The sequence below is a fragment of the Siniperca chuatsi genome, linkage group LG24, assembly GCF_020085105.1.
Source record: "Siniperca chuatsi isolate FFG_IHB_CAS linkage group LG24, ASM2008510v1, whole genome shotgun sequence".
In the NCBI taxonomy this organism is placed as follows: Eukaryota; Metazoa; Chordata; class Actinopteri; order Centrarchiformes; family Sinipercidae; genus Siniperca; species Siniperca chuatsi.
The window spans coordinates 7,899,655-7,925,935 of NC_058065.1; the positions used below are offsets into that span (position 1 = coordinate 7,899,655).

The 26,281-nt window shown below is 39.3% G+C and overlaps 1 protein-coding gene across 3 annotated transcripts in view; it reads left to right on the forward strand.

Moving 5' to 3' along the window:
* The window catches only part of LOC122872205 (neural cell adhesion molecule 2-like), a 277,482-nt gene that overhangs the window by 220,714 nt on the left and 30,487 nt on the right, over positions 1 to 26,281 (forward strand). For all 3 annotated transcript variants that reach the window (XM_044188127.1, XM_044188125.1, XM_044188126.1), the window contains exons 8-15: positions 3,986 to 4,131; positions 11,551 to 11,701; positions 13,977 to 14,164; positions 14,397 to 14,493; positions 16,416 to 16,589; positions 20,134 to 20,253; positions 21,292 to 21,413; positions 24,241 to 24,415. In XM_044188127.1, coding sequence (XP_044044062.1) covers positions 3,986 to 4,131; positions 11,551 to 11,701; positions 13,977 to 14,164; positions 14,397 to 14,493; positions 16,416 to 16,589; positions 20,134 to 20,253; positions 21,292 to 21,413; positions 24,241 to 24,415 — 1,173 coding nt within the window. The remainder of the gene's footprint in view (positions 1 to 3,985; positions 4,132 to 11,550; positions 11,702 to 13,976; positions 14,165 to 14,396; positions 14,494 to 16,415; positions 16,590 to 20,133; positions 20,254 to 21,291; positions 21,414 to 24,240; positions 24,416 to 26,281) is intronic.

Here is a 26,281-nt window from a genome sequence, read left to right on the forward strand (position 1 = left end):
TATATCTAGTGTCAAAAGCTCTATCAGTTATGTCATTATGTCACTTTCTGCTCTAACACTAACACCATTAATGGCTTTTTCACAGGGTGAGGGCAAGATTTTTTATGCATAAAGTGTCAGGACTGACACTGAGAGGTAACTAAATACAAAATTTACAAGTTGAATGATTACAATACATATAATTAATATATAAAGTGTAATTATAGTTATTAACACATGCTAGAGTAGAATGCCCTTGTTTTTAATTACACTGGGTTAAAGAGAAACTCACAGAAGCTCATCAAACTGAAAGGAATAAACTCCACTCTGCAAAAAATACCCCAAACCTGGAAGGTCAAATTAATTCTGGATTTTTATCTTTTAGCGCACAAATGCTTCTCAGTTCTTTCTCATTTAGAGTTGAAATGTTTTAGATAATGTGTTATTAATAATGTTCCCTGCAGAGTGGTTTTTGCACCATGCTTGATAAATGAGACATATTCCATTTAATATTTGCATGATGAAGGGCATCTGGGGCAAAACGGCTGCAGATAAGGTGATGATGAAGAACTGGTTCAGACCGGTCTCAGTACTATTAACAGTTTTATCTTTTGTGTGTGTGTGTGTGTGTGTGTGTGTGTGTGTGTATGTGGCAGGGCTCGAGACTAACGTCGTCCGTCGTCCCAGGGACGATAGACGATAGCCCTGACTACAGCAGAGCGTGTCTTCTCATGCTGTTACTATAGTTACGATCACTGGCTTACTACTCAGCGCGAGACCCACGAAAAATAAGAAGATTCTGAAATGTTCCCACGGCACTGGTCCATCTATCCCCTCAGTCACAAAGGGCTTACTGGCAGGACCTCGCAAATATGTTGCGCTGGTTACAGATCGAGCACATCATTTGATTGAAACCGTCTAGCCAGCTGCTTGCTACTAGCTAACTAGCTAACTTTAGCCAGGCTATGTGTGAGCATATTATTTTTTCCCTGATAATGCTGCATTGTGAACAACAATGTCGGCGTACAGGGCAAAAGCCATGGTAGCTTTCCTAGTTGACAAATAATTGCCAGCATGGACAGTAATGGTCACAATATGATTAAATTATGTTTGTGAAAGTTTACAGATATTTTTTCAGGTGTTGTTTTAAACCTATTTCTTTGAATGGCAGCGAAATAAATAGAATTATTAATTTCCTCAACATTTTAATGTTGTTTTATCATGCCACTAACAACTATAGATGATACTAACAAAGTAAAGAAACAACATTTTCATTTTGGGACGGTTTACATTCACTTCGGGATGGTTGAAATAGTTTTTTTGGGACGGTTCCCAGGACGGTGGTGAAAAAAGTTAGTCTGGAGCCCTGGTATGTGGGTTGCCTTTGAATGTGCATTTGTGTGGTGTTATTGAGTGAAAGTGTCTACATGTGTGTGTATCTCTGATTCAAAAAGCAAGGTTTAATAGATGTGGACGATCATCTAAAGTGAATCATGTGATCATCTTCCTCTCTGCCGGAATCATCTTAACAAGTCATTTAGTCTCATTATGAGGCTTTAAAGCTTGTTTTTCTTACAACAACAAAAACTGCTGCCAAGAGATAATTTCACTTGTTCCCACTGCAGCTTCCTTTCGTCTTGGCATAAAACAGTCAGGACTTTAGGACTCAATTGTAGACTAAATAACTCATTGGGGTGGATGTTTTTGTCAATGGTAGAAAATTGGTTTAAGCCATCATTCCTATTGGATATGATAACACTGTACTCAAGTTAATTGCTGAGATCACAGACACATTGCTAAAACAATGTCTGACATGAAAAAGAAGCACTAGCAGTCACACATTCATACAGGTGCCAAACAAACTCCCAGGTTATCCAAACATACTTGGAAGAGAAAATGACTGGGATGGTAAAATTATTACTCTAACTGATCGTTTTATACATCCACCACAGTTTACAGACTGACTTCCTGGTTCAACTTATCGTATCCTACTCACCTATCGTGCTTTAGCACACAATGAGAGATTAATGGAGCATTGTGTTATTCACAGAGAGCACTGAAGTTGTGTTCGCATTAGCTGATTTGCATCAGGTCTTTCATTTATGCTTTACCATCAGTGACTCATTCATCAACTGCTTGGCTACCAGCTGACTAGTAACATCCAGCCATATTCATTATAGCCTAACTGACACTGGATTTTTTTAGGCCTATACTGATATCGATATTTGAGACTTGAATTAATGATGTATTGGCCAATATTTGTTTTTTGGCATAAACACATAACAGAATCAAACATTTTTGATAAAGATCCCCTATATTTAGTATTGTGACCACAATATGTACCGAGCTGGACATTTTACAAAAATGAACTTCTGGATGCTTTCTGGTGGAGAAACCGACACCGTTTGTAATTTACCTCAAGCATTTCTGTGCTGCAATTTCCTCTGACTTATTGGCTAACATATATATCGATATTGATATACACTCATACTGGCCACTTTTTTATGTATACCCATACAATCTGATGCAATCCAATACAACAGCTCTGCCATGAATTCTGTCCGAAGAAGTTGTTGACAGTCAGAAAGGTGATATTTCTACTTTATGTTTATGATTGAGGTTGTGGTGGGTTGTGGTGTTGTATTGGACTGCATTATAAATAAAGTTTCGTTTTGACATAAGACTGCTTAGGTTAAATCCTTCAAACTGTATGTTTTCACTTTTAATGTTACAAGAGAAAAGCCTTTTAGAGCGAGGATTAACTAATGTGTTGGCAGGCAAACGTAACGCTATCTCGGGTAATGTTGGCAGGAGTTGCTGGAGTGTAAACCCCGTAAAGAACAGGACCAAGATGCTAATGTTAGCTTAAACTCAGATAGCATAGAGGCATTCAATGTTATCATAACTGATAGAAATAAGGGCTAAAATGACTAAAATAAGACCCATATTACAATAAAAATTATCCTTTAAGATTAGAGTTGAGAATAGGTGAAGTTTATGTGAACTAACACAGTTTTGTACATAGGTAAGGCTCTATTCTTAACTATATAACATTGATCTATTCACTGAAAGTCCTTGCAGGTATAGTAATACGTGTGTGTGCCTGTTTGTACAGGCTGTATGTTTGTGTGGCCCCATGTTTTGACAAGCTCCCAAAATCCCTAGAGATGGCTCCCCCACCCCAAGGTTGAAGCCATGTGAAATTGCCAAACACTCCTCAGATCCCCCCCTGGGCGGTGTTAAACGCCTTCAGTACAGTACTCACTATTTTCCATTCACTTCCCCTTTTCCTTTTGGATTTTATGCCGTGCTACTTTGCAAGCACCCTGTTAAGGACTTACGTGCAGTGTGTGTGGGGGAAAAAAGAAGAAATCCATGATTCATGTGACATGCTCTGTGCCCTTGACATGCATGGGGTTTCAGGGCTTGCTTAGAGCATCTTATCAGGAGGATGCGAGCGGGGAGCAGCCCCCAGCGGCACGCTTTGCAGCACTTATTGTGGTGCTCGCTCAGCGTCAAAAGTGATTCACACGGTGCTGGAGAGGCAACCAGAGAAAAATCTATATTTATTTAAAATAAAGAATGTGGAATGCACACATGAGGATAGGTGGTTTTAATATTTTTTGTGCTTTAAAACTTTAGCAAAGTCGATTTTTGTGTTGTCATCTAGGCCAAGGAATCTGCACAAAATAGGCCAGAGGGCATTCTTTCCCGCTATGCCAAAACTGTAGAGTACGACTGCAGTGTATAAATGATCTTGGCCTAGACTGTCAGTACCAAAGTCATGCATCAGCTCTGTATTTAAACCCTGTGGTATAGCCTTCATCTCCCCTCCCTTATGAGTTAGATCTTTGACAGTTTCTCTCCTGCTCACCCTTTACTATCCTTACTCAGTCCTCCCTCCTCCCTCACACCTGTCCCCCCTCAATCTATTCTTCTTTACTCACTTACCTAATTTTTTCTCTTATTCACTTCCTCCTCCCCCCTCCCCCTCTGTGGCCTCCAGTCCAGCCCCATATCACCCAGCTGAAAAACGTGACAGCTGTAGAGGGCAGTGCCGCCATGATCTCCTGTGTGGCTGACGGCGAGCCTCTGCCCGACATTTCCTGGAGGAGAGCCAGCGACGGCCAGGCCTTCGTGGACGGAGACAAGGTAGAAACTGCCAGAAAGTCCATCTGGCTCTGTGTGTGTGTGTGCATCATCATACAGCACTGGCTAGGGCTTTAGGTTTGGGCTCATAGGCCGTAACTTATATATAAAGCATATTTATAGCATATATGGGAAGAAAATTTTGCATATTATATGCATATATGTTTCAAAATGCATATGTACATGTAGATGGCATTTACTTGAAATCATATTTTGATTTCACTCTAAGGTACAAAAAATAGTCTGAAAATTCTGCTATAAACCAAACCAGTATAGCACTAGCACAAAATGTCATTGCGTTTTGTCGTGTTTTTGATTTTTTTTTGGTTTGATTTATTTATGCATATATGCATAAATAATGCATTATTTATGGACCTAGATAACACACAAATCCAATGGAACAAAAAAGTGATATGTTTTTCTTTGTGAATAATTTTTAGAGGCCTGAAAAGGTGAAATCATTCTTTATTTAAAAAACATTAGATTAGAGGAAAGTCTGAAAGAATAAAGTAAATAAACAATTCTGAAAGAATAAAGTAAATAAACAATTTTATAAGTAAATAAATAAAATTGTGTAGCAAAAATATGTTGTTTCTGCTTTGTTGATCAAATGTAGAACCAATGTTCACTCTATCGTTCCTCAATGGCAGCCATCATCATCCTGATTCTAGGTGAAGTGTTGATGCTGGTGTTGGATTCAGCATCGAGAGCTGGGAGCTTATGTGGCTGGTTGCTTTAGGTTCTAATGAGGAGATGAAGTAAACAGCAAAGGAGTTAAGGTACTTTCAGACAGCAAGTGGTTGCCGCTGCTGCCTTCATTGTTTCCAGTGTAAATATGACGACAGTGTGTCGCCGAGCTGCCATCTAAGCCAACTTGCCGCTGCCGCTTGCCATGTGACCATGGCAACCACAGAAACTACACTGAGGGAAACATGTCCCGAGGTATACACCTCTTCACCAGCAGAGAGTAAACATATTAGGAGAATAAACAATGTTTATGATATTATTTTGCAGAACTTGCTATATTAATCGTGTCTATTTAGCTGCGTGATGAGATTATAGTAGGCGGATAGCAGCAGCCTGTTAGTATGTGGTGCAGGTGGTTAGTAGGATCGGAGGTAGCTGGTAGCAGTGGTGGGGGAAGTTCAGAGCATACAGAACATCGACATCATCAGGCAGCGGACACAGCTGTAACGCTCGCTGTCTGAAAGCACCTTTAGATTTTAAACTGAAAGGGTAACAAAGGTAGAGAGGAAAATATATGAGATGTAGGGCTTAGAGAGTAAAGGTGAATGAACTTCCCCATCACACTATTATTTTTTGCAGCATTCATGTTATTTTGTCCACCCCCTGCATATTGGCAAGTATGTAAACTATATTTTATTCATGCTTAATGCCATCTACATAATACAATGACAATGCTTTTGCACAGTGTCTCTGAATATGACATGACTGCCATTACTATCTAGTGAAAAACCTTGTATTTGCCAAATGTCAACTTTAAATGACTTTGAAATGCAACCCTGTTTTCAGACTGGTTGTCAGTGAGTTACACTAATGAGGTTTTGAGCATTTTGATAAAACAAAGGTTTCCTAAAATTACCTCAACTCACAGAAGACCATGAAGTCATTTAACTGGAGTTACGGCTTAAAACTGACTAAAATTGATGTTTTCATTCAACAAAATAATATATGGCAGTATATGTGAGATGTTTTTCTTCAGTTTTTGTTCCTATAGTGACAATTAAAATGTCACTATTTTTATTTATGTAGGAAAGAATTGACGCTTTGTGCTTAGTCTGGTTGAGTATTAAAAGAAATAGCCGACATTAACAGTTAATTACTTGTATATGTCCTCATAAAAATAAAAGCAGACATAATCATTCCCATCTGCCACACATGAAATGTTGCAATTAGAGTCATTTATTGCTAGCAGTGCTGCTCAGGGCCTGTCTAAAGGCAGATGCTGATGATATTTACATTCAAGTGTTGATGATTGATCCTCCTCTTTCTTTTTGACACCACAGTGTAGAGCTCATGTTATAAACAGCAAGCCAAATTCCTACTGTACTTGTACAGTGCATTTGCTTTTCCGTATTACGTACAAAGCCTCAAAGACTCTTATAATATCAAAGCTGCATGCTAACAAAACATGCACATTCACCTTGGTCCATGTTTTTTACAGGGAGTGTTTAAATCTCTCAACTTTGCGGAGATTATTATCTCAAGGGAAATCAGCTCACACATTTATTTTGATTAGGTCCCAGCACAAAGAAGCAGCAAGAACCTTGAAGTTTCCAGGGCAAATGTTAATACTTTCAGTTTACACTTTGGTTTGTACCTCCCTTTGACTCTGACACATTTTATGTGATTCAACTTAAGAAATTGAAAAGGTACTAAGCTTCTGTTGTGTATTTTTCTCTCAGCATCCATTATTCGTTTTGTCCATAAGGACAGCCTCACAAATCAGAAATTGAATGAGCTGCAGCCGCATTTTCTTGGGAAAGTAATTATTCTTGAACGAGCTGCCATCAATGTCAAAATCATATGCACTTCCATCACAGCTTCCCTGGCAACGGGCTGAAGCTTTCACAGAAGCAGTAAAAAAAAAAAAAAAAACCAAAGATGGCAGCCGTTCTTTTGCTCGGGAAAAAGGTCACCGCAGAGATAAATGAATGTGTGCATTGGCTCGAATCGCTCGGGTTGATAAATCACAGCCGAAAATGAGAGTAAGTGCTTTTCTTCCCACAGCAAATGCAATTATGGAAATGCGTAGTGCAAACCAACACACCTAAACATACGCAAAGACAAACACGGCTTGTGCCGCACAAGGCATGATGGATGGCCATAGTCATTTAGGTTTAAGGCAGGATGTTCCTCTCTCAATTTGCTTTCCAATCTGCATATACAGTCTGCACGCACTCCTCTCTTGTTGAGGGACATTAAGCTTCAAAGGGCTTAGTTTTACTAACTGCATAATGTTGCTTCCATTTTTCTCATTCTTTGTCAACTAACACCTTGACCCTCAGTAAGAGAACATAATGGGATGCAGTTCCTGGAATTTAATTATGAACCGAGCGAGGTAGGATGTGAGTCAGGGTATTGTTCCACTCCTCTGGTATTGTTTCAAGCAAGGTTCGCAAACTGCACTGTAGCTTCTTTTCTGTTCATGCAAAACACCCAAAGGTGAATGGCTACTGACATTAAAAGTCTGCTTTGCTTTTGCAAAACTGATATACTGTATGTGGTTCAATAGACTTAAAGTTTTGAAGAACTTTCTAATGCTTTCCTCAGCTATTCAGAAGTCAAGCTTGGAAGTTTTTTTGTGTTGATTTGAACTCTCATCAAAAGACATTTCACAATTAAACCTTGAAAAAAGCATTCGGTCATACCCATTGAGATTATTGTTTTGTTTTCCATTTCACACCTGGTCACAAAAGCTTCTGCAAAATACAGTCAAAAATAGATAATAGTAATGTTTAGCTGATGGATTTGTTGTTGCTTCCTGTGTGAAACCCCTTGTATGCCTCCATTTCCTTGGACCAGAAAGCCATTATTAAATGTCATTTTGTTGTTGTCACCAGGATGAGGTGATACAGTAATCATTAAAGTGGTGCAAATATGAACACCCTGTGTTCATCCCCCAAACCAAACTGTTGGAATAAGCAATGCTCGCCAGAATTAGACTACAGTGTGTTTCCAGCCTCGCTGACATTTACAGCTGACATTTTTAATATCTGAAAATTCTCCAGCATTTGGACTGAAATAACACAGGAGCAGTGTCCATAATCCCATTTGAGAGATTGCATTCGAGATTTAGCTTCATCTGTTCACTGTAAACGCACAGCCGTTCTGGTTTTTGAGGTCTTATGGATCAGATAGGGATAGGATTTCATATATTTCTGCCCTCCTTTTGCTTACCTGCGTCTCCTTTCATCTCCTCCAGTTCCTTTATTCCCTTAACTTTAACTTAACCACATTTCTTTGCCTTTTATCTCTGTGCTGTCATGTCGGTTACTGCTCACGTGTTTACAGTATGTGTGGGTGAGCATGCAGGAACATGCATGTGTCCACTGGCGTGCATGTGACTCACTGTTGTGTTCACGTCTGGCCGCTTGCCTTGTTGTTCGACTGAGCTGCATATCAAACAGGCTGTGCTTTAGGGGCTGAGTTCGTCTCTAGACAGACCCTGTCAGTTGGCGAGGGGGGGTTAGCGAGTAATTTCCTGACTCAGAAGCTCCGTCCTGGAAGATTTCCTCTCTTTCTCCTCCTCCTCCACTCTCATCACCCCATTCCTCAGCATTCCTATTCAACACACACTCTCCCAATCCCATTGACCTCAGCTGGCGAGGCAAACAAGCAAGTGTGCAGTAGCAGCACAAAGAGACCAGAACCAAGCCTTTAAAAGCCACTTCACCTCATTGGTTGATAGTATTGCAATGATAAGAGCAAAGATAAGCAATTCTAAACAGGATAATGCTGAAGCAGTCTACGAGCGACAACATAAAGAGTGTGTGATTCAGAATAGGGGGTCTCATGGCCGAGGCTTATGAGGCTTAGACACATAATGAGTATTAGCAGAGATGGGGGGGGCATTAGAAGGGGCTGGATGTGCATTAATTTACTGGGGAAATCTATGGAGGAGGTGTGCAGAATGTGCACATCCACAGATTTATATACAGTAGATGAGAATATAGACACACACAAACATACATGCAAATGTGCAGACACAATGCTCTAGAGGTCAAATAGTAGAAGGAGGGCAAAGAAATAATAGTTTTTATATAAATAAATATATGTTTGCCTAGTCTCTATTGCTATGTAATATAACTCAAAAGTGGTTAAAAGAGTTCAGTCAGTTGTTGACTGATTTCACATTTGCTGCACCTGTGTGCATGTCATATGGGAAGAATGGTAGTTACAAGAAAGATTCCTGTGTGTAGGACTTACAAGCGTTCACATTATCGGACGACTTAAGACAGTTGAAGAATCCCCCTGCTGACACTTCAGAATGCCAGACTATCTCTTGGCGACTTCCTTGAGTCTGCGCTGGTTGCCTGCCAACCTCACAGTGAAAACAAGAATAGACAAACAAGATATAACGTGGTAATTAGCAAGCTTTAGAGGTGCTGGTAGGAGGACTGTTACCTTTGGACTGAGCCAGGCTAGCTGTTTCCCCCTGTTTCCAGTCTTTATGCTAAGCTAAGCTAAGCAGGTGGTGGCTCCAGCTACATATTTAGCGTACAGACATGAGAGTGGTATCGATCTTCTCATCTAACTCTCAGAAAGAGAGCAAGTAAGGGTATTTCCCACAATGTCAAACTATTCCTTTAAACACCAAGTCAGATGTATCGGTTTCCCAGTCATAATTTCAACTTGGCTGTTGACGCATGTGGTATTTACAAGTCGGAAACTGGTAGTTACAGTAACTCCTATATGACATGAATACAGCTTAACCCCAGATCTTTCCTAGAAAAAAAATGTGGAAGTGATCTTTTGGATTTCTTGCAGCATTATGTTGCATATACTGTTACACAGTATATATGGAGTATATACGGATGGAGAATACCAAGGATGCCGCAAAAACACACAAACAAAAATCTCGCTGATTACAGCTTTAGTAACAAAAACCTTCCAGGGTATCCCTTTGCTTAATAGGCTTACTGGAAGCCTGATTTGACTCTCAATCTTAGCTTTTTTGTTTTGTTTTGTGTTTTTAGTTTTAATTCCTTTATTAGGAACAAACTCACAACACTAATTTGACTGCAATCCTACATTAACTCTCAGGCCTTGAGCTAAATAACTTGTATTCTGTTTTTACTCTATTAAAGCTGTTTATCTAAGTTGACTTAATTGACTAATTAGAAGGCAACAAAGTGGGAAAAGCAAGTTTGTCAGTAAGATGGATGTTTTTAGTCATCAAAAAGTCATGATCACTATAAACGATTGTACCTTTGTGTGTGCATGTGTCCACTTCTGCTCATAGAACATGTCCATGTCAGCAGTCCCTTTATAATAGTTTCAGATTATACAAGCCGGTCCATTTCAGTTTTACTTAGCAGTGATAGTGCAATCATGAGATGTTGCTGCTGTATTTGATAGCCATGTCTTTTTGTTCACAAAGGCTTCAAGAGCCCTGGACAGATTGCCACCAAAATTTATGCCATGTGCCGTTTGATGGGTACTTATATTAAAAAATACCCTACGGCACTCTCAGACTCTATGAATAATAAGATCTCAACTAAAACTCTGTTTCCTATTCATGGCTGTGCCTTGTCTGCGAAAAGAGAATGTCGAACCAACTTCTTCATTACACATTTATATGAAGAAAAAACAATGAAACAAATAAAACCTTTTGTAGCCTGTGTTCATCATGTGTATCATCTGATTTAGTGAAGTAATACTGATACAGGACTTTATGGTTTGGCTACTCTGCATGGAGAGGTAAAAATGTATCTTGAAAGAAAAGAGCTAAAAAATAAAGAACGCAGTATTTCAAGATACATTACAGCAAGTGACAATGTTTAAAATGATTGAGTCCATGGGCAGGACCTCTGAAAAGTAGTTTCTTTGGGGTGACAAAGGTTATCCGTTAGGTAACAGTCTGGGGGCTACAGCTGTATCGTGTCTGCAACGAGGATGCTCCTGGGGTGTTTTTTCTCATTACGAGTGAATGTCGATTACTGGAATGATAGCCTCGTCTGCTGTAATTGACCCGTTGCTTCAAATTGATATCATCTGTCTTCATACAGATGTAATGACCTTGTAATAAATCGACAGTTTATTGCATTAACCCTGACTCAGTGTGACAAGTGACGGTAGCCTGCAAGGGGGGTCAAAATGGATCAAGGGGCTGTCATTCAGTCTCAAGTACAAAGTTGGACGAGGAACTTTCTGTAAATTACTTGCCGCCAACTTCGCCTTTCTAGATTCCTTGGTGCGAATGTGCTTTTTGTGCAACCCCTCCCCCCCACATTTGAATCAACCAATCATTTCTCCAGGTTTACACAATCTCAAGCATGGATGTGGCTTTTTCTTTAAACATAGTATCACAAATAAATTGCCAGCCATATTACACATAAGAACTATAATCTATCCTCTCCTCAGTCAGTCTGGTTTGCTGCTCTTTCCCGCTCTAAAATGTTGTCTTTGCTCAGAATTTCACACACCAAACCACTCATTAAGGGTAATAACTGTGTGAAAATTATATGGATGTAAATGCCAATTTTATATCACCCAAAACTCTCCACAAATAAACCTCACAGCTAGAATGTCTGACCTTCTTTGGCTTGATACAGAAGAACATCTATTTCGCAAGGATGTGAGTCCTAACTATTTCACAGATGTGGATCTATTTGTGGGATGTAGCAGTAAAAGTTATTGTTATGCCTAACTAGAAGTTGTATATGGGTTTGTGTTCAGAGTCAGGACGGACGTTTTGAAGTCCGTGGTCGTCACGGCAAGTCAGTGTTGACCATCAGTGGTGTGAGGCTCGCCGACTTGGGTCGATTTGACTGCGAAGCACTCAGCAGGATCGGAGGCCATCAGAAGAGCATGTTCCTGGACATTGAGTGTGAGTATGTTAGTTATCTGATCAGTGTTTAAAGGTTCTGCACACTCACACAGGTGTTTCCAGTTATTCCTGCTACTTAGACTGCACACACTGTCCTGAGCAAAGATCTAATCGGGCAACTTAAATGAAAACACCTGTGTGGCTGTACTGTAGACTTCTATTAATACTGTACATTTAACAAACCCTGCTTTCCTGATCTAAACTAGATTGATAACAAAGAAAGAGAGTAGAGAAATGGGAGAAGGTGCTGGTTCCTGACATCAGTTTATTAAGAGCATTAAACTCTGCAAAGCCAATGAGCTGCACCAGTCATTGCCAGCTAGAGTCATGAAATACATAAAACACACCATAATTGTGGAATCCATCCTAAATTGATTTAAAATTACAGACTTAAAGACTTAACACCCTGTTTCAGCCTAAAGGCGCACCTTCACATATTTAAAATATGCATACCATGACACTGACTTGTACTTCAGTAGCGTGGAGTACACAGCAATGTCTTAGATTTTTTACAACTTTGTTTTGGTCTACAGTGCAATATTTCATGATTATTTTCCTGGAAAAAGGCAAATAACTATAGTTGCAATGTAGTAACTGATTCTTTCAGTGTAGTCTATTATAATTTGTTGCAAGAGTTGGAAATATTCAAGCAATTAGCTGTGTAACATTGTCTGTTTGCAAAATGAAGACTGTTATTTATGGAGCCCTGGTCACCTGATATAAACCCAGCCACTCCACCACTCTCTGCATTTCTATTAGCGGTATCAGAATCCTAATGTAAAAATGGAACACAAACACATTTAAGCAGTCAAATCAGAAACCTAGCAGGAAACACGTGAACCCCTGCAGTCTTGTAGAGAGTTCAAAAGTACAACCATGCTTAGTTCTAATAATTCTTTTCACACTGTGGCTGTTTTTCTTTCTTAAGATCATTATATTACTATAAACAAATCACCCCCTCAAAACCCCTGCACCCACTGCACCACACACACAGCCTTCAGAAGGGTTAATTAGTAAGCGGATATCATGCATTGCCTTTCGTTTTCCCCCGCTGACAGCTCCCCTACTTCCCGATGAGCGCACCCATTCCTCAGTGCTGGTTGTTTTGGGTTATTTGGGGCGGGCTATCCCCTGCCTAATGAGCTCTGAAGCAAAGATCTCCATTTTGGCCTTGGAATGATTAGGTTCATTATAAGAGCGGCTCTGTTGCCTCAACGAGACCAATGGAAAGTGCATTTTTTTGGTAGCAGCATTTCCACCTTGAAGCTTAGAGGAACAACAAAGAGAGAGGGCAAACAAACAAAAATATTCAGAGAGACAGTGAGGGAAAACAATGAATACTGTATCTCTGTTGTCTTGTGGAAACCAATTTTCTCCTCTTCTGGCTGAGGTGACTTTTGGGTTCATGGATTCCCTTCAAAACCTGTTTTGCATAGTTCTTAAAAAGTTGACATTTTGGAAAAGGTTTGATGGCATCCTCATATAGAAAAAACAAATCTCACATGCATGCACACAGTCACCAACCATGAAGCAAAGTTGCCGTCATTATACTGTAAACTTGTTTTGCTGGAGCTGCAGCTGACAACTTGCTCTCAGACTCGACTCCCACTCTGCAGAAAGACACAGCCTGTGAGTCTGAGCGTGGCGGGGCTGAGCCAGCCGTTGCCACCGAACTAATGAACTCATTTACTAAGTCACTGCAGGCTGGAGGGGGATAACGCGTCCTCGGCTGTGACAGAGAGCCAGGCATCAATCTCTTTAATGGAATCCTGCAAGCGAGCATAAAACAACCATAATGCCTCTCCGACTGAGCTGGGCTGACTGGGCCAAAAGAAAGCCGTACGACAGCTCACCGCTGCGATCGTCCATTACTGCCCTTCCTATTTGCTGGGGCAAATGAGCTTCTGTTTACATCCTTTATTTTTACTCTTGGGGAGATGATCATAATGGAGATTTTCTACCCCCTTCTCCAGCATGAGGTGGCTTCAATTAAGTTTTTCTTTTTAACATTGCAGAGGGAGTTTGGGAGGCGTTAATGAAATGCTTTTTCTTCTCCCTTTGAGGAATTTGTGTGTTAAGTTTCAGCAAGTCATTTTTATGTCTTTGATCATCCAGCCCAGCTCACCTTTGATTTGAGTATTTAATTGGCTGCCACAAATTCCAGACACACCAGCAATTACTCTTTTAGCAATTTAGGTCTTGTTTTAGCGCAAAAAGCTGATTTACCATATACATGAGGCAAGGGTGAGAGATAATATTTCTATGTTTTGGACAGATATACCAAAGTTTCTGACCAACCACACCATCTTTTACTCGTGGGAGGGGAACCCAGTGAACATAAGCTGTGATGTGATGTCCAACCCTCCTGCCACCATGTTGTGGAGGAGAGAGCGCTTCACCATCTCTGCAGAGGGAACTGCCAACACGCGGGTACACAGTGCAGAGGGCAAGTCTGTGCTGGAGGTGGGTATAAGTCCAGTGGCTTTGGTCAGTTAACTAGCAATTACAGACCATGAAAAAGTTGACACACTACTTACCATCCTGGACAAATAAAACCAAACTAATTTACATGGCTAAAGATAGTATTAACAGAGATATGTAACAAATATAATTTAATATAGTATTAATTAGTTAAAGAGATTTAACTTGTTCAAAGTTGAGCAGCTGGTTCAGCTAGACTTTTTTCCCGTTGTAGGTGACTCCTATGTCTGACAGGGACTTTGGCCGCTACAACTGCACAGCCAGGAACAACATTGGAGTTCGATACCAGGAGTTTATTCTGGCCCAGGCAGGTGAGTGTGCAGAATTGACACTATTGTGTAGCCCCTTTACCTGAGCTAATGAAATTGGTGACTTCATTTCAAGTCCAGAATGTGTGGAGTCAGGGATCCCACACCTTTTGAATCACTGTTCTCACAGTAACTCTAACTGTTCAACTGCTTTGTAACCCTCTACCTCTCTACTAATGGTAATAGCCTTATTTGCAATTCTCAGGAAGATAAATTCCACCCCTATTCAGCCTAGCCTAATCTCAAATAGTGCCAACTGATTTACCATACCCCTCGCTATTTACTGAAGTACCCCCTAATTTACGGTAGCGCAGGCTAATACACAATAGTGCAGTCCAATTATCTTTAGTGCAGATTGAATTGCCCCGGCTAAGGAGAAAAGTAGTGAGCAAGAAGCTGACCTAATATGTGGTCTTGCAGGAAACAATGTGTTTTGGAAGTTGTTCTGACACTTACAATTCTGCACACAGACACACACACAGGGAAACACTCATACACACACACTCATGTAGTTGTAAAAGTTTGAGTCAGTAATAGAGACTCAGAAGAGAGATGATCACCAGTGGAAGTCGCAAGAACACCTCATTTCTGTCTTCAATGCTAAACTTTGAGTAAAACCCACTAGATATGCTTTTGTGTGTAAGTAAGTTTGTAGTGAAATACACAAAAAAAGAGAAAATGTGTTGATTCACAGCTGAATCCAAGGACAAATGAAAGATGCATTTGAGTGATGTACCACCTTACTGAAGTAAAGTATGTAAAATTGCTTTCAAGGCTTACAGTTATTATAGCAATAATGTCTATCTATAGTTTGATTATAGGAATGACAGTGATGTAATAGGTACAAGGGTCAGTGAGTACTGTCTACAGCATTAAAAGTACCTTTATCTCCAGTTAGAAAATGCATTTAGTGGCATTATGGTTATTATTGTGCAAATGCCAGTGCATATTTCAGGTTTGAAAAGTTTTTTTCTCTCAAGTAGCAAAGTATTTTAAAATAATACTGTATTGTCAGTTTAAAACCTTATTCACTTTATACTGTCTTATATTAGACAGAATACTGCTTCCTGTGGAATTTAGCCTTCGGCTTCCCAGCCAATGTTATCAGCAACTCTTGATATCCAGCAGACAGAGTCAGAAAGAGACTCTCTAGACATAAGGCTGTGAATCTCCAGACAAAACACTGTGTGTTTAAGGACACCTACCAAGAATTAGAATATGTAGAAATACCTTCATCTGAACTTCATTCAGTAACTCTTAGCCTAGCGGGCTCAGAGGTCCATTTGCAAATGTGTGACTGAATATTACAATAAACTCCGAAAGACAACTTGTTCTTTGTGCATCTTTAAAGTGCCACCACAAATACTATGATATTAAAATGTATTCAGTAGCTCCCTAGTTTTTGTGGAAGTACAATAGTTGTTGCATGACAATAAATGGAAAAGAATTTGAGTAATTAATGAGACTTTCATATAACCTCATCGATCTTCTTTTCTTGTACAATCGCAAAATACAAAGAGGGTTTTAAATCAACAGTGAAAATGACGTTTTGTTGTAGTGACCTCAATGGATTAAGCTATTTATGCACAGATAGGAAAGGAGAATAAAGTTGCGTGCACAAGCATATGTGTGCATGTAATATATAATTGACACTTTTGAAGAAGTTTTATGAGTAATGGACTTGAGGTTGGGTTCAATTTTCTCTCGTAGCACACTAACCTCCACATGAAGGATAGAATAGTCAAATTCTGACATTAGCCTTGATTCTTTTGCTTTCATTCATAAAAGTTTGTGAAATATGATTTTCAGAGTAACAGAAGCTCCTGAAACCAAGCAAGTGGTTCAGGCGAGACCTACCAGATTTTGAAGATAAATAATTCAAATGCTGTGTGTGTTCGACCCATGTCATTATTTTGTCTTTTCAGATGTACCATCAAATCCCTACTCAGTGCGTCTCTCAGCTGTTTCCCAGCGCTTGGCGACCGTAACCTTCATGAAGCCTGACTCGCATGGTGGCGTGCCCATTAGCTACTACCTGGTCCAGTACAAGGAGGTTGGCTCACAGGACTGGAGGGACGTCAAGTCACACAGTGTCCAGAGTGAGTGGTGTTTTTCAAGGAACATTAGTCTGCTGTCGATGTGGGCCTCATTAAGCACATGTTCTTATTGTAAAGACAGCTAAAAGCCCATTTGAACACATGTCTGTTTCCACCTCCGTTTCCTGAGGCACCTTGAATCCGTCAGATTAATAATAAAGCTTTCACCTGTTCACATGCGTAGCTCATTTCATGGACCGAGCCAATTTCCTTAAGGTTTGTTAACATAGTAATTTCAGAATGAGGGGTACCAGTGATCCAAAGATAAATGACACACTTGTCTTGCCCATGGAACAAAAACGCATATTGTTAAATCAAATATAGGCCACTGTAAGCCATATCAGAGACCTTTTGAGGTTTTCATAATCCATTGATCTCTGACAGGTTGATAAAATTCCTTTTCTAAGTGTCCCTTGAACATAAGCCAGAGATTATCACGTTTTAGACCATTTAATACAGACCATGGAAGCTTTACATTACGGCTGACTATTTTGCAATCAGTACTCAGTTGTGTTTCAGATTTGCGAATGTATTTTTCCAACTTTACAGACAGCCGCTGATATACATACATTTTTGTATGGCATAAAAATCAAATGGCAGACTCTTGGCACTTGGCACTTGTGAAACTTGCTTGAGTTGTGCATTTTTGTCAAAGTTACAATACTGCTGACAGGTAACAAAGTAAAGACTTTCCAAATCAATCTGCATGTTACTTAACATTATCACATAACAATAATTTAACTGTTTACTCAAAATAATCCACAAACCTTACTGTGAATAGTTTTCATTGTAACTGCTTTCTATTGATGAAATATGAAATTCCACCCCATTGCTTGGAAAATGGTCAACAAGAAAATAAAATAGTTATCATTTGTAGTCAAGGGGCTTAAACTTGCAAAAACGCTGATATGTGTCTTTAAGAGTAATGGTATGTTGTTTTTCCATGGCAGTAGTTAAAGCAGAACATGTAAAAAAAAAAAAACTTGCTTTCAACTATAAATGAGCTTCAGTCATCATGCGCTATAGTGTTTTTCTTTTTGTTACACGAATTCAAATTCATTTAATCACCCCTCAGTGACCATAAACCAATGACAAATACACATGCACGTAGTTACTACTTCACTTTTGAGAAATAAGAATATTTAAAATTTTGTCACACAGTTCTACTTATTAGACCAGTGACGTCGTGCCACATCATGCCAGAATAACATCCTATCAGGGGTTTACCAGCATTTCATGTCTGCTAACAAATCGAACGACACCATTCAAGCATGAGTAGAAGCCGTATCACATGGTCTGTCATGCGATCCTTCAAAGCCGCGGCCCTGAGATGTTGTTTGGTCATGACGAACCTCAGACACCTCCTGGGGAGAGTGCCAGAACCCGTCTGAGCTGAAAGAGCACGATTCTGCTCTTCTTATGCTTTACAACTCCAAATTGATTTCTGAGCCTGTTGGTGGAAAGTACACCATGAGGTGAAGGATGGATGGATGGATGGAAAATGGAAGCCAGAGGACTAATGGTCGGGTGATAAGCAGGTCTGACAAACCTGAAGGGCTTATCACTAATATCCCTCATTTCAGAGTCAATTACAATATGGAGATGCAGTGAGGTGAATACTAAACTGCAGGTATCACGGAAAAATATACTGCACATGTAGAGGAAAAGAGCGATGCATAAGGAAAAAGGAAAAAAGGGAGGAAACATCAGGAACAGAACTGGATGAATAAATCTTTATTGTAAATTTAATTTCCTGCCTGTTTACTTAAAGTTGGTTCTTTATTCAAGATTAGGACTAAAATATTAAATTGTGAGCTGGACTAATTACAAACCAGTAAGTGGCATCATATAATCACAGAAGCCACTTCAGATATCCTCAGTAGAAGATCCTTACACAATAAACTCTTCAATATAATGAGATGCCTGGACTTGTTTCATTTGAATGCTTTTGCCCAAATTGAAATGTCTGCTTATAGCCTGGAAAGTAACCTAGCACTGCTGCAAATTGCAGAATTTGTTTTCAGTTCCAGGACTAAAGAACTGCAAAAGCACCTTTTACCGTTCGAGTATTTAATTTGTGCAGACTGACAAAAACAACAACTTTCACTCAAGCTCATTACACTGCCGACTCTCTGCTGCCGTTCTGAATAGTGACAGTTATGTAAATAGACTCTAGTGACTGTAGGATTTAAATAGGAATCCGTAATGTGGTCTGATAATGAGAATTCCTGTTTTATTCAATAATCGATGTCATTTACAGCATGAATGCAACAGATGACACTATTTTCACTGTCGCTATAGTTCTAATATTCTATATAAAAATGTACTGTGATCTCATGAGATTCACACTCCCATCTAGTCTTTGAATACATTGTTTATTAGAACGTATTGTTTAGTATTGCTTTACATGAACATCTTTTTCTTTTTTTATATTTCTTATTTGCTACCAATTACAGTAAATTATAACACTGCAAATGCTGTCTTGCATTTACATACTAATAATCTTCTCATACTATTTATTATTAGTCTGCAGCTGCTCTATTTAAGTTATATTTTAGGAATACAGCTAAAGCTTTTATACTGAGAGACTTGAAACATATGAGCACATAACAAATGATAGCGATCAAACCTATAGCTAGATATAGCTATATATCTTGATTTATTTTCAACTCCAGACTAGAATAAATACTGTTTTTCTAAAAATAAAAAAGTAATAGGTGTGGTTAGATATACATTTAGCATACATAGTTTTGAAATACAGAACATGGTCAAAAGTATGTGGACACTCGAACATTACATTTATATGTGATTGTTGAAGCCCTCATTCTAAAACAATAAGAATTAAGGTGTCAGTATGCTTCAACCAAAGTACTTGTTGGATACCATCTACCATACCATTCCAAAGCCAGAATTGGGGGAGGGAGGGCACAGCGATGTCAGGTGTCATTCTTTACATGATTACTTCTGTCACTTTTCATGTGTACAACATAGTGCAGTTTTTAAATAAAATGCATGAACATGACTATAATGACTTTTTTTTTTCAAAATGTTGAGGGTCAACAAAGACACAGCATGAAATGACTGACTGTCATCTCCTCCCAAAACCAGTCTTGAAAACACATCTTCAAACATGAAAGACTTGCTAATGAAAAATGCAGGAAATAGGTTCATAATAGAGTTGGGACTTTTACCCGTACGATGTCATGAGCGATTGCAATAATATTTTGTGAATTTATGAGTGATTTTCCATTCAACAGGATGGCATGTTCAAAGTCAAGTTAACCCTGATGACGTATTAGAGATGTGCTGGTTCTCATGAACTGCAGTATGTCACCTGCAGCTCTTCATCTAACCAGCGCATTGTGGCTGTTCTTGTTCTTTTCCTCCTTGCAATATTTCAAACTGATCCACTGGGGGAAAAAAGCACCATGTGCTGTGTGGCCCAAACCATGAAAAACTCATTTTTTAAATGATTTGCTCTCCTATCTACATGATTCATGGTCACCACATATTTCCATAAAGTCTGGTCCCCTCTCTCTCTCTCCAGCGACAGTGGTACTGACAGGGCTGGAGCCCAACACGACGTACGAGGTTCGAGTGGCAGCTGTCAACGGAAAGGGTCAGGGAGAGTTCAGCCACACAGAGACCTTCCAGACTTTACCCATCCGTAAGTCAGTTACCTATATTCCTCCACCGCGCCTTGGTTTCCCCCCCCCACACACACACACACACACACAGCTCGTTTCATGACACATTCTTCAAAATAAGAGCTTCTCCACTCGTTAGGATCCGACCCAAAAGGGATCTTCATACGTATTCTAACAGCCACTTACATATGTATCCAGTCATAATCATTACTACAATGGCTTTATAGCAATTAGACTGGGTTAATTGTTAATTATTGGCACATCCCAGCATTTCACAAATGTTGATGTGCAGGAGATAATGGAGTGCAAACCCTTGAGTACAAAAATGGCATATGTTGTAGAAAATGGGACGCAGATAAAACAGTAATGAAACTGTATTTGGATTAATATGAGAAAGATATTTGTGTGCTGATTTCATAAAATATATATGAAGATGTGATAGAAATGCAAACATGCTGCAAAATCTATTCAAAGCATCAGCACCTTAGTGAAATGAGACATATTTGGCATCTTCTGAAACTCCAACATGCTCATATTTGAGATACTCATATTTCAGTGATACGAATCCAGATTATTGGAGCTTGGAATAGATCCTGTCAAATGTGTGTCTTCATGTAAAACTGCTGCATTAAAAATGATATACTGCAGGAGTTTTATGATAAGCATTTTATTTATTCTGGCAATCTGGCACGGCAGGATTGCAGTAAATTTAGGCAAGGCCATAGAAAAAGTATTTGCACCGTAAATATTATACAGTAGTGCAGCTACTGAGAATGAATGTTAGAAAGAAGACCCAATTAGCAAAATGCAGTGAATAATAAGAACCTCCAGTCAACATTAGTTATAGCTAGGCAGTGGGAGTCGCCTTGTAATATGAATTTAATTCAGCTTAAAACCGTCTCTCTCCCTGTACTGCATCCTTATCTCATATCTCACATTGCCACCTGCTCCCCTCCTTGGAAATGCACACATAGCCACACACACATCCTCTCGCAGAAAAAAACAAGGACATATTGTTTCGCATCTCTGCTGAGGCCTCCTCCTCATGTCTCCCCCAGGAGAGCCGAGTCCGCCGGCGGTCCACGGGCAGAGAGGAATGGGCAAAGCCTACAGGCTGGGGCTGGTCAAGCAGGATGATGGAGGGATGCCCATTGTGGAATATATAATCAAGTACAAAACTGTGAGTAATTTAGAGTATTTTACAGTAAAACATGGCTACTACAATCAGGTCTATTCACAGAATCCACCTTAATCGAGTCTAGATAAGTCGAGGTCAAGGCAGGATAAAGTTAGAAAGTGAAAAGATAAGGAAAGAAAAGATTTCCTTTCAAGAAGCAAAATAATGAGTAAGATTTTTCTTAAGGATGAAAAGAGATCTGTTAAACCCTTAACATCCAAATGATTAGGGGGAATTAGGGGGAATCGACTTATCAACTGAACACATTTTAGTTTCAGAACCCATACATAATATTTAGATTGAAGAAATAAAAGCAAACATTAATTTATGACCCATTTTTAAATGATTAGACTGGCAATATTCTAGATTTCTCTTACTGTCAAAAAATCCCATGAAAAGACCAAATCCAACAATGAATTGATCCAACTAACAAGTATAGCCTGTGTAGCCAAAGAATGATAAAGCTTCTTCCTCCGTTGTTGTCCAAAAGCTATTAAAAGCACATCAATAAGCCACACTGTTGTTCTGTGTTACATGTTCCTTATTTGCAATGAACATGGGAACTGTGGTATATTTCTCTCTCATATACATTGTCCTGCTGACTTAAGTGCTTACTTGCACATCAAATTTGTATTAATCCGCACCTGTAAATAGCCCCCAACAAATGCACAATTTGCTCTCATTTGAGTAACGTTTGCCAAAACAGTGCCCAGCTGTTTTAGGAAATTATTTTGCCTTTTTTAAAGATGAAACTATACATGTGTGACCCATTTTCAAAGAGAAAAGAGGAACCTTGGGGCTGAATGCCACAGACAGAGTAGGGGTGTCTGAACGTATTGAGAGAAGCACTAATACATTGTTGGTTTTGGTCTTTTCATGGGATATGTTGAAAATAAGAAAGATTATCATCTAAAACAGGATTAAGTTTAAAAAAATATCCATTAAAGGCAAAATAATGATTAAAAAGTTTCTTAATGAGGAAGAGAGATTAGTTCAACCCTGACCATCCAGATTATATTGACAGATCGACTGAATTCATTGATGTTTCAGAACCAATACATAATCATATTAAATTATTTATATTGTAAGGCAAACATCAACATTTCTCTGTGACCCTTTTTATTTTTTCTAACTAAACAGGAAATACTTAAAGGATCATATCAGAGGTTTTACATGTTAACACATTAACGACAACATTTTTGGATTGGGCCAGTGAGTTTTATTAACTTACAAAAGTAGCCATTATGTTAATGTCAAAGAGTTGTTTTAGTTAGTTAGTAGTGAGTAGTTATTAATAAATGTGCATGCAATTAACATGGATTTGTCCTGTGTTTGCTTGATCACTAAACTTTTAGCTCTATGCTACCCTGCCCCACATGAAACTAATATTGATATTATTCTAATAGTAACATCATACCATTGAGCTAAATGTTCCCCTGCACTGAATAAAGCAAGGCTGCTACTTACTAAATTAACAATTTAGAGGAGGTGTTTTCTTTAATTTTGAAATGTGTAATTTTGTCTCACATAAAAGACACCAAAACAGCTCAAAATCATAGATTTTTCTGTGTGTTTGACACAATAGCAACACAGGATGTGACACTGCGAATGCATTTTCCTCCCAAATGGAGTGTGCGTGACTCACTAGCTTAATAGGTTCCTGTCGATTGAGTTGAGTAGGTGCGTTGGTGGCAAAATGAATAATGTTCTGCTTGAGAATCTCTATTTTTCCATCCTTGTCAGTTACAATTCATGTTTTAAATGAGAGTACACACAAGCTCTCAGAATTCACTCATCCATTTAAGTAGTTGATTTTTTTGTGTTTAAAATAACAAAAAGCAGCTTAAACTCACAAGATAAGGCGAGTGACTGAGATGAGGCCAGGAAGCAGAATAGATGGCACTCGTACAAAAACTCTCCACAGTACTAAGTGGATTTGAGCTGGTCCAAATCTCTTATCTCCCCAATGCTAATGTGTCCAAGCAGGCGTTTCTCTGTCGCATTGAGAAAATGACAGCGATTTAAAATAATATTGCTGCAGATGAAAACATGGTGTGGAAAAGAGGGTCAGGAAGTCTCAGAGAGGCTTTTGAAGGCCGAGCAGGAAGCCAGTGCAGATGCTTCACACCCCAGTAATCTTACAGCCTCGTCTGGCATCAGGAACACACAACTGCTTCGCGTAAAGGATGAACCTGAAAGCAGACTAAACCCACACACAGACCCATCATAGTCACCTGATAATCCAGACAAATGTTACATATATCTGCGCCCCGGACCTTGATTTTACAAAAACCCATTTTGTCCTCTAACATTGGGAGGAAAATGTGGAGGAGGGAAGAATGGTAAGCACACAGTACATTTGGCATGCTCTCATTGTACAGCTTGCAGCCTGACTTTTCAATTTCCAATCCTTTGTTTGCAATTGGTCTCAAGACGAAGAAGGAGGAAGGAAGGAAAGGAAGAATGTAAGGAAGGGGAAAAAAAGAGAAAAGGCTGCAGCCACAAAGGAACAGAAAGGTATCCGTTAACTTGTGTGAACTTGATGAAAAACAGAGGAATACCCTTTCTTTTTACTTATGCAAGTGCATCTGCGTGGGCGTTTCACAACTACGACTCAATCTCTGATTGCAGTAACCCTCCGAATCCCCAGATTAAAAGCACAAAGGGTAAGCTGTTGTTTATCACGTAAAACAACAGTTCCTCTGCTCTACTTTGATGCTTGCAGACAAAATTGAAATGTAGAGAATTGATTAAAGTTGTAATTCACTCAAGAGTATGAGTAGTTCCTTTACATTTCTCTCATCTATCCTCCCCTTTTCTCTCCTGTCAGGATAAGGAGGAACAGTGGATGACCAAGCTAGTTCCAGGAGCGAATGATTTTGCAATGCTGCAGCCGCTGCAGTGGAACACAAGATATGAAGTGGAAATCACAGCACGCAACGTCAAGGGCCTGTCGGAGCCCACCTTCTATCAGTTCTTCATGCCACAGAAACCTGACATTACAGGTAAAAGCATGATAAAAGAAAACTTTGTGTTGTAATTTGCCACTTTTCGTTTACTTGCCTACTTTTAGCTGGTGTTGAATGCCTTTTGAAAGCCCCTAGAGAATATTTCTGAACTTGTTGTGTTAAGCGGCGTGTTATTCGCGCCATGGGAAAGAGCGATAACATCGCGATAACAAAAGCAAGAGAGCAAGATGTACTAGTCAAGATAAAGCAAGCCTCGCAGCACAGCAGGCCTCAAAGCTGCATTTCTTACTGGACAAATGAGGCTACTGTCACTGTAAAAATCTGACTGTGCTTCTCCTGCAATGGATTTCTCCCTCTATGATTGTTGAATGGCATTTAAATCTGAGAGACCAGAGGGAAGCACTTGCTGCTCAAAAGTTGTTTTCTAGTGTTGCATTGAAACGCTGCTGTAAAACTTAATTGTAGCGGCACTAAAAATCTCAGTTTGACATTGCATCATCTACATTTGGCCAGTTATCTGCAGGAATAAGAAAAAGTGAACAAACCTAATGAGCCTGGAACTTCAAGGTACATCTCATATATTTTGTCTCAAAGTGTTAAATACTGCAGCAATTTAGTGTTGTACTTCCATAAAGTTGGAAGACTCATTAAGGTGCTTTCAGACAGTGAGCTTTGCCGCCTCCATTGTTTTCAATGTAACCACAGTGACGCTGCATTCTGAGTTTACAGTGGTTCAACTTTTTTAACTTGCTGCCGTGACTTGCCGTGTCACCATGGCAACCACAGAAACCACAGCGAGGGAAACAATACAGGAGCTAATTTTACTGTATCTGAGGTCCCTGAATGATTCACCTCTTCATCAGCAGAGAAAAAACAGATCAGCGACGAGAAACGGTATTAGAGCAGCATCAGCTCCAAAGTCCAGTCTGGGACAGTAAGCAACATTTATATTAATCGCTATATTAATCGTGTCATATTGCTAACCATTTCCTCTATTTCAAGCTACAACCCACTCTTTTTAGCTGCGTGATGAGATTATAGCAATATGGTGTACAGGCTGGTAGGATCGGAGGTAGCCGATCGAATCAAAATACAGAACATCGATGTTGCCAGGCGACGGCCTCAAAGGCAACCACACACTGTCTGAAAAGACCTTAAGAGAGAGATTGGGAAAAAAGCTATCCTAACTTTTAGTCACTCATGGGGTCAAGCACCCAAAACACGACATCCTTCATTTCCCATAATGCAACTCAGTAGTGTCTTTCATCATCAGGTATTTTTTTAAAGCTTCCCCAGGAGCCACAGAGGACATTATACAGTTACATGAACAGTTTTTGCAGGCTGAGTAGTACTCCTTGTGACAAGTAAACTGAACGTCATGTAAAATCTTTTAAAGTTGTGGTTTGCTTTGGTTGGTCAGCACCAAAGCAGAAATGGATACCTTGTTGGATTCTAATTGTAGTTTAAGGTTCACACTACCAACCAAGTGCTTTAACATCATCACTGTGGCAAGAAGTTGCAAAAGAAGATCAAACCAAAATTTATTTCAATGACTGACCGAATTTCCTACCGGACACAGCTGCTGAGACAGTCGATTAATCAATTAGTTGATTAACAGAAAATGAAGTAATTATTATGATAATTGATGAAACGTTTGAGTCATTTATCAAGCAAAAATGTCGGACATTCTCTGGCTCCAGCTTTTCAAATTTTAGTTTAGTTTAATTGAAAAATCTACTATCTGTTGGTTCCGCCAAAACAAGCCCTAACTTTGGGCTCCAAAAACTTGTGATGAAATTTTTTTACTATTTTATTGACTTAATTATTAATCAATTAACTGAGATAAATATTTGTAGCATATAATCTTGTGGTTAGTCCGTGTTGCATTTTCACCACAAAGAC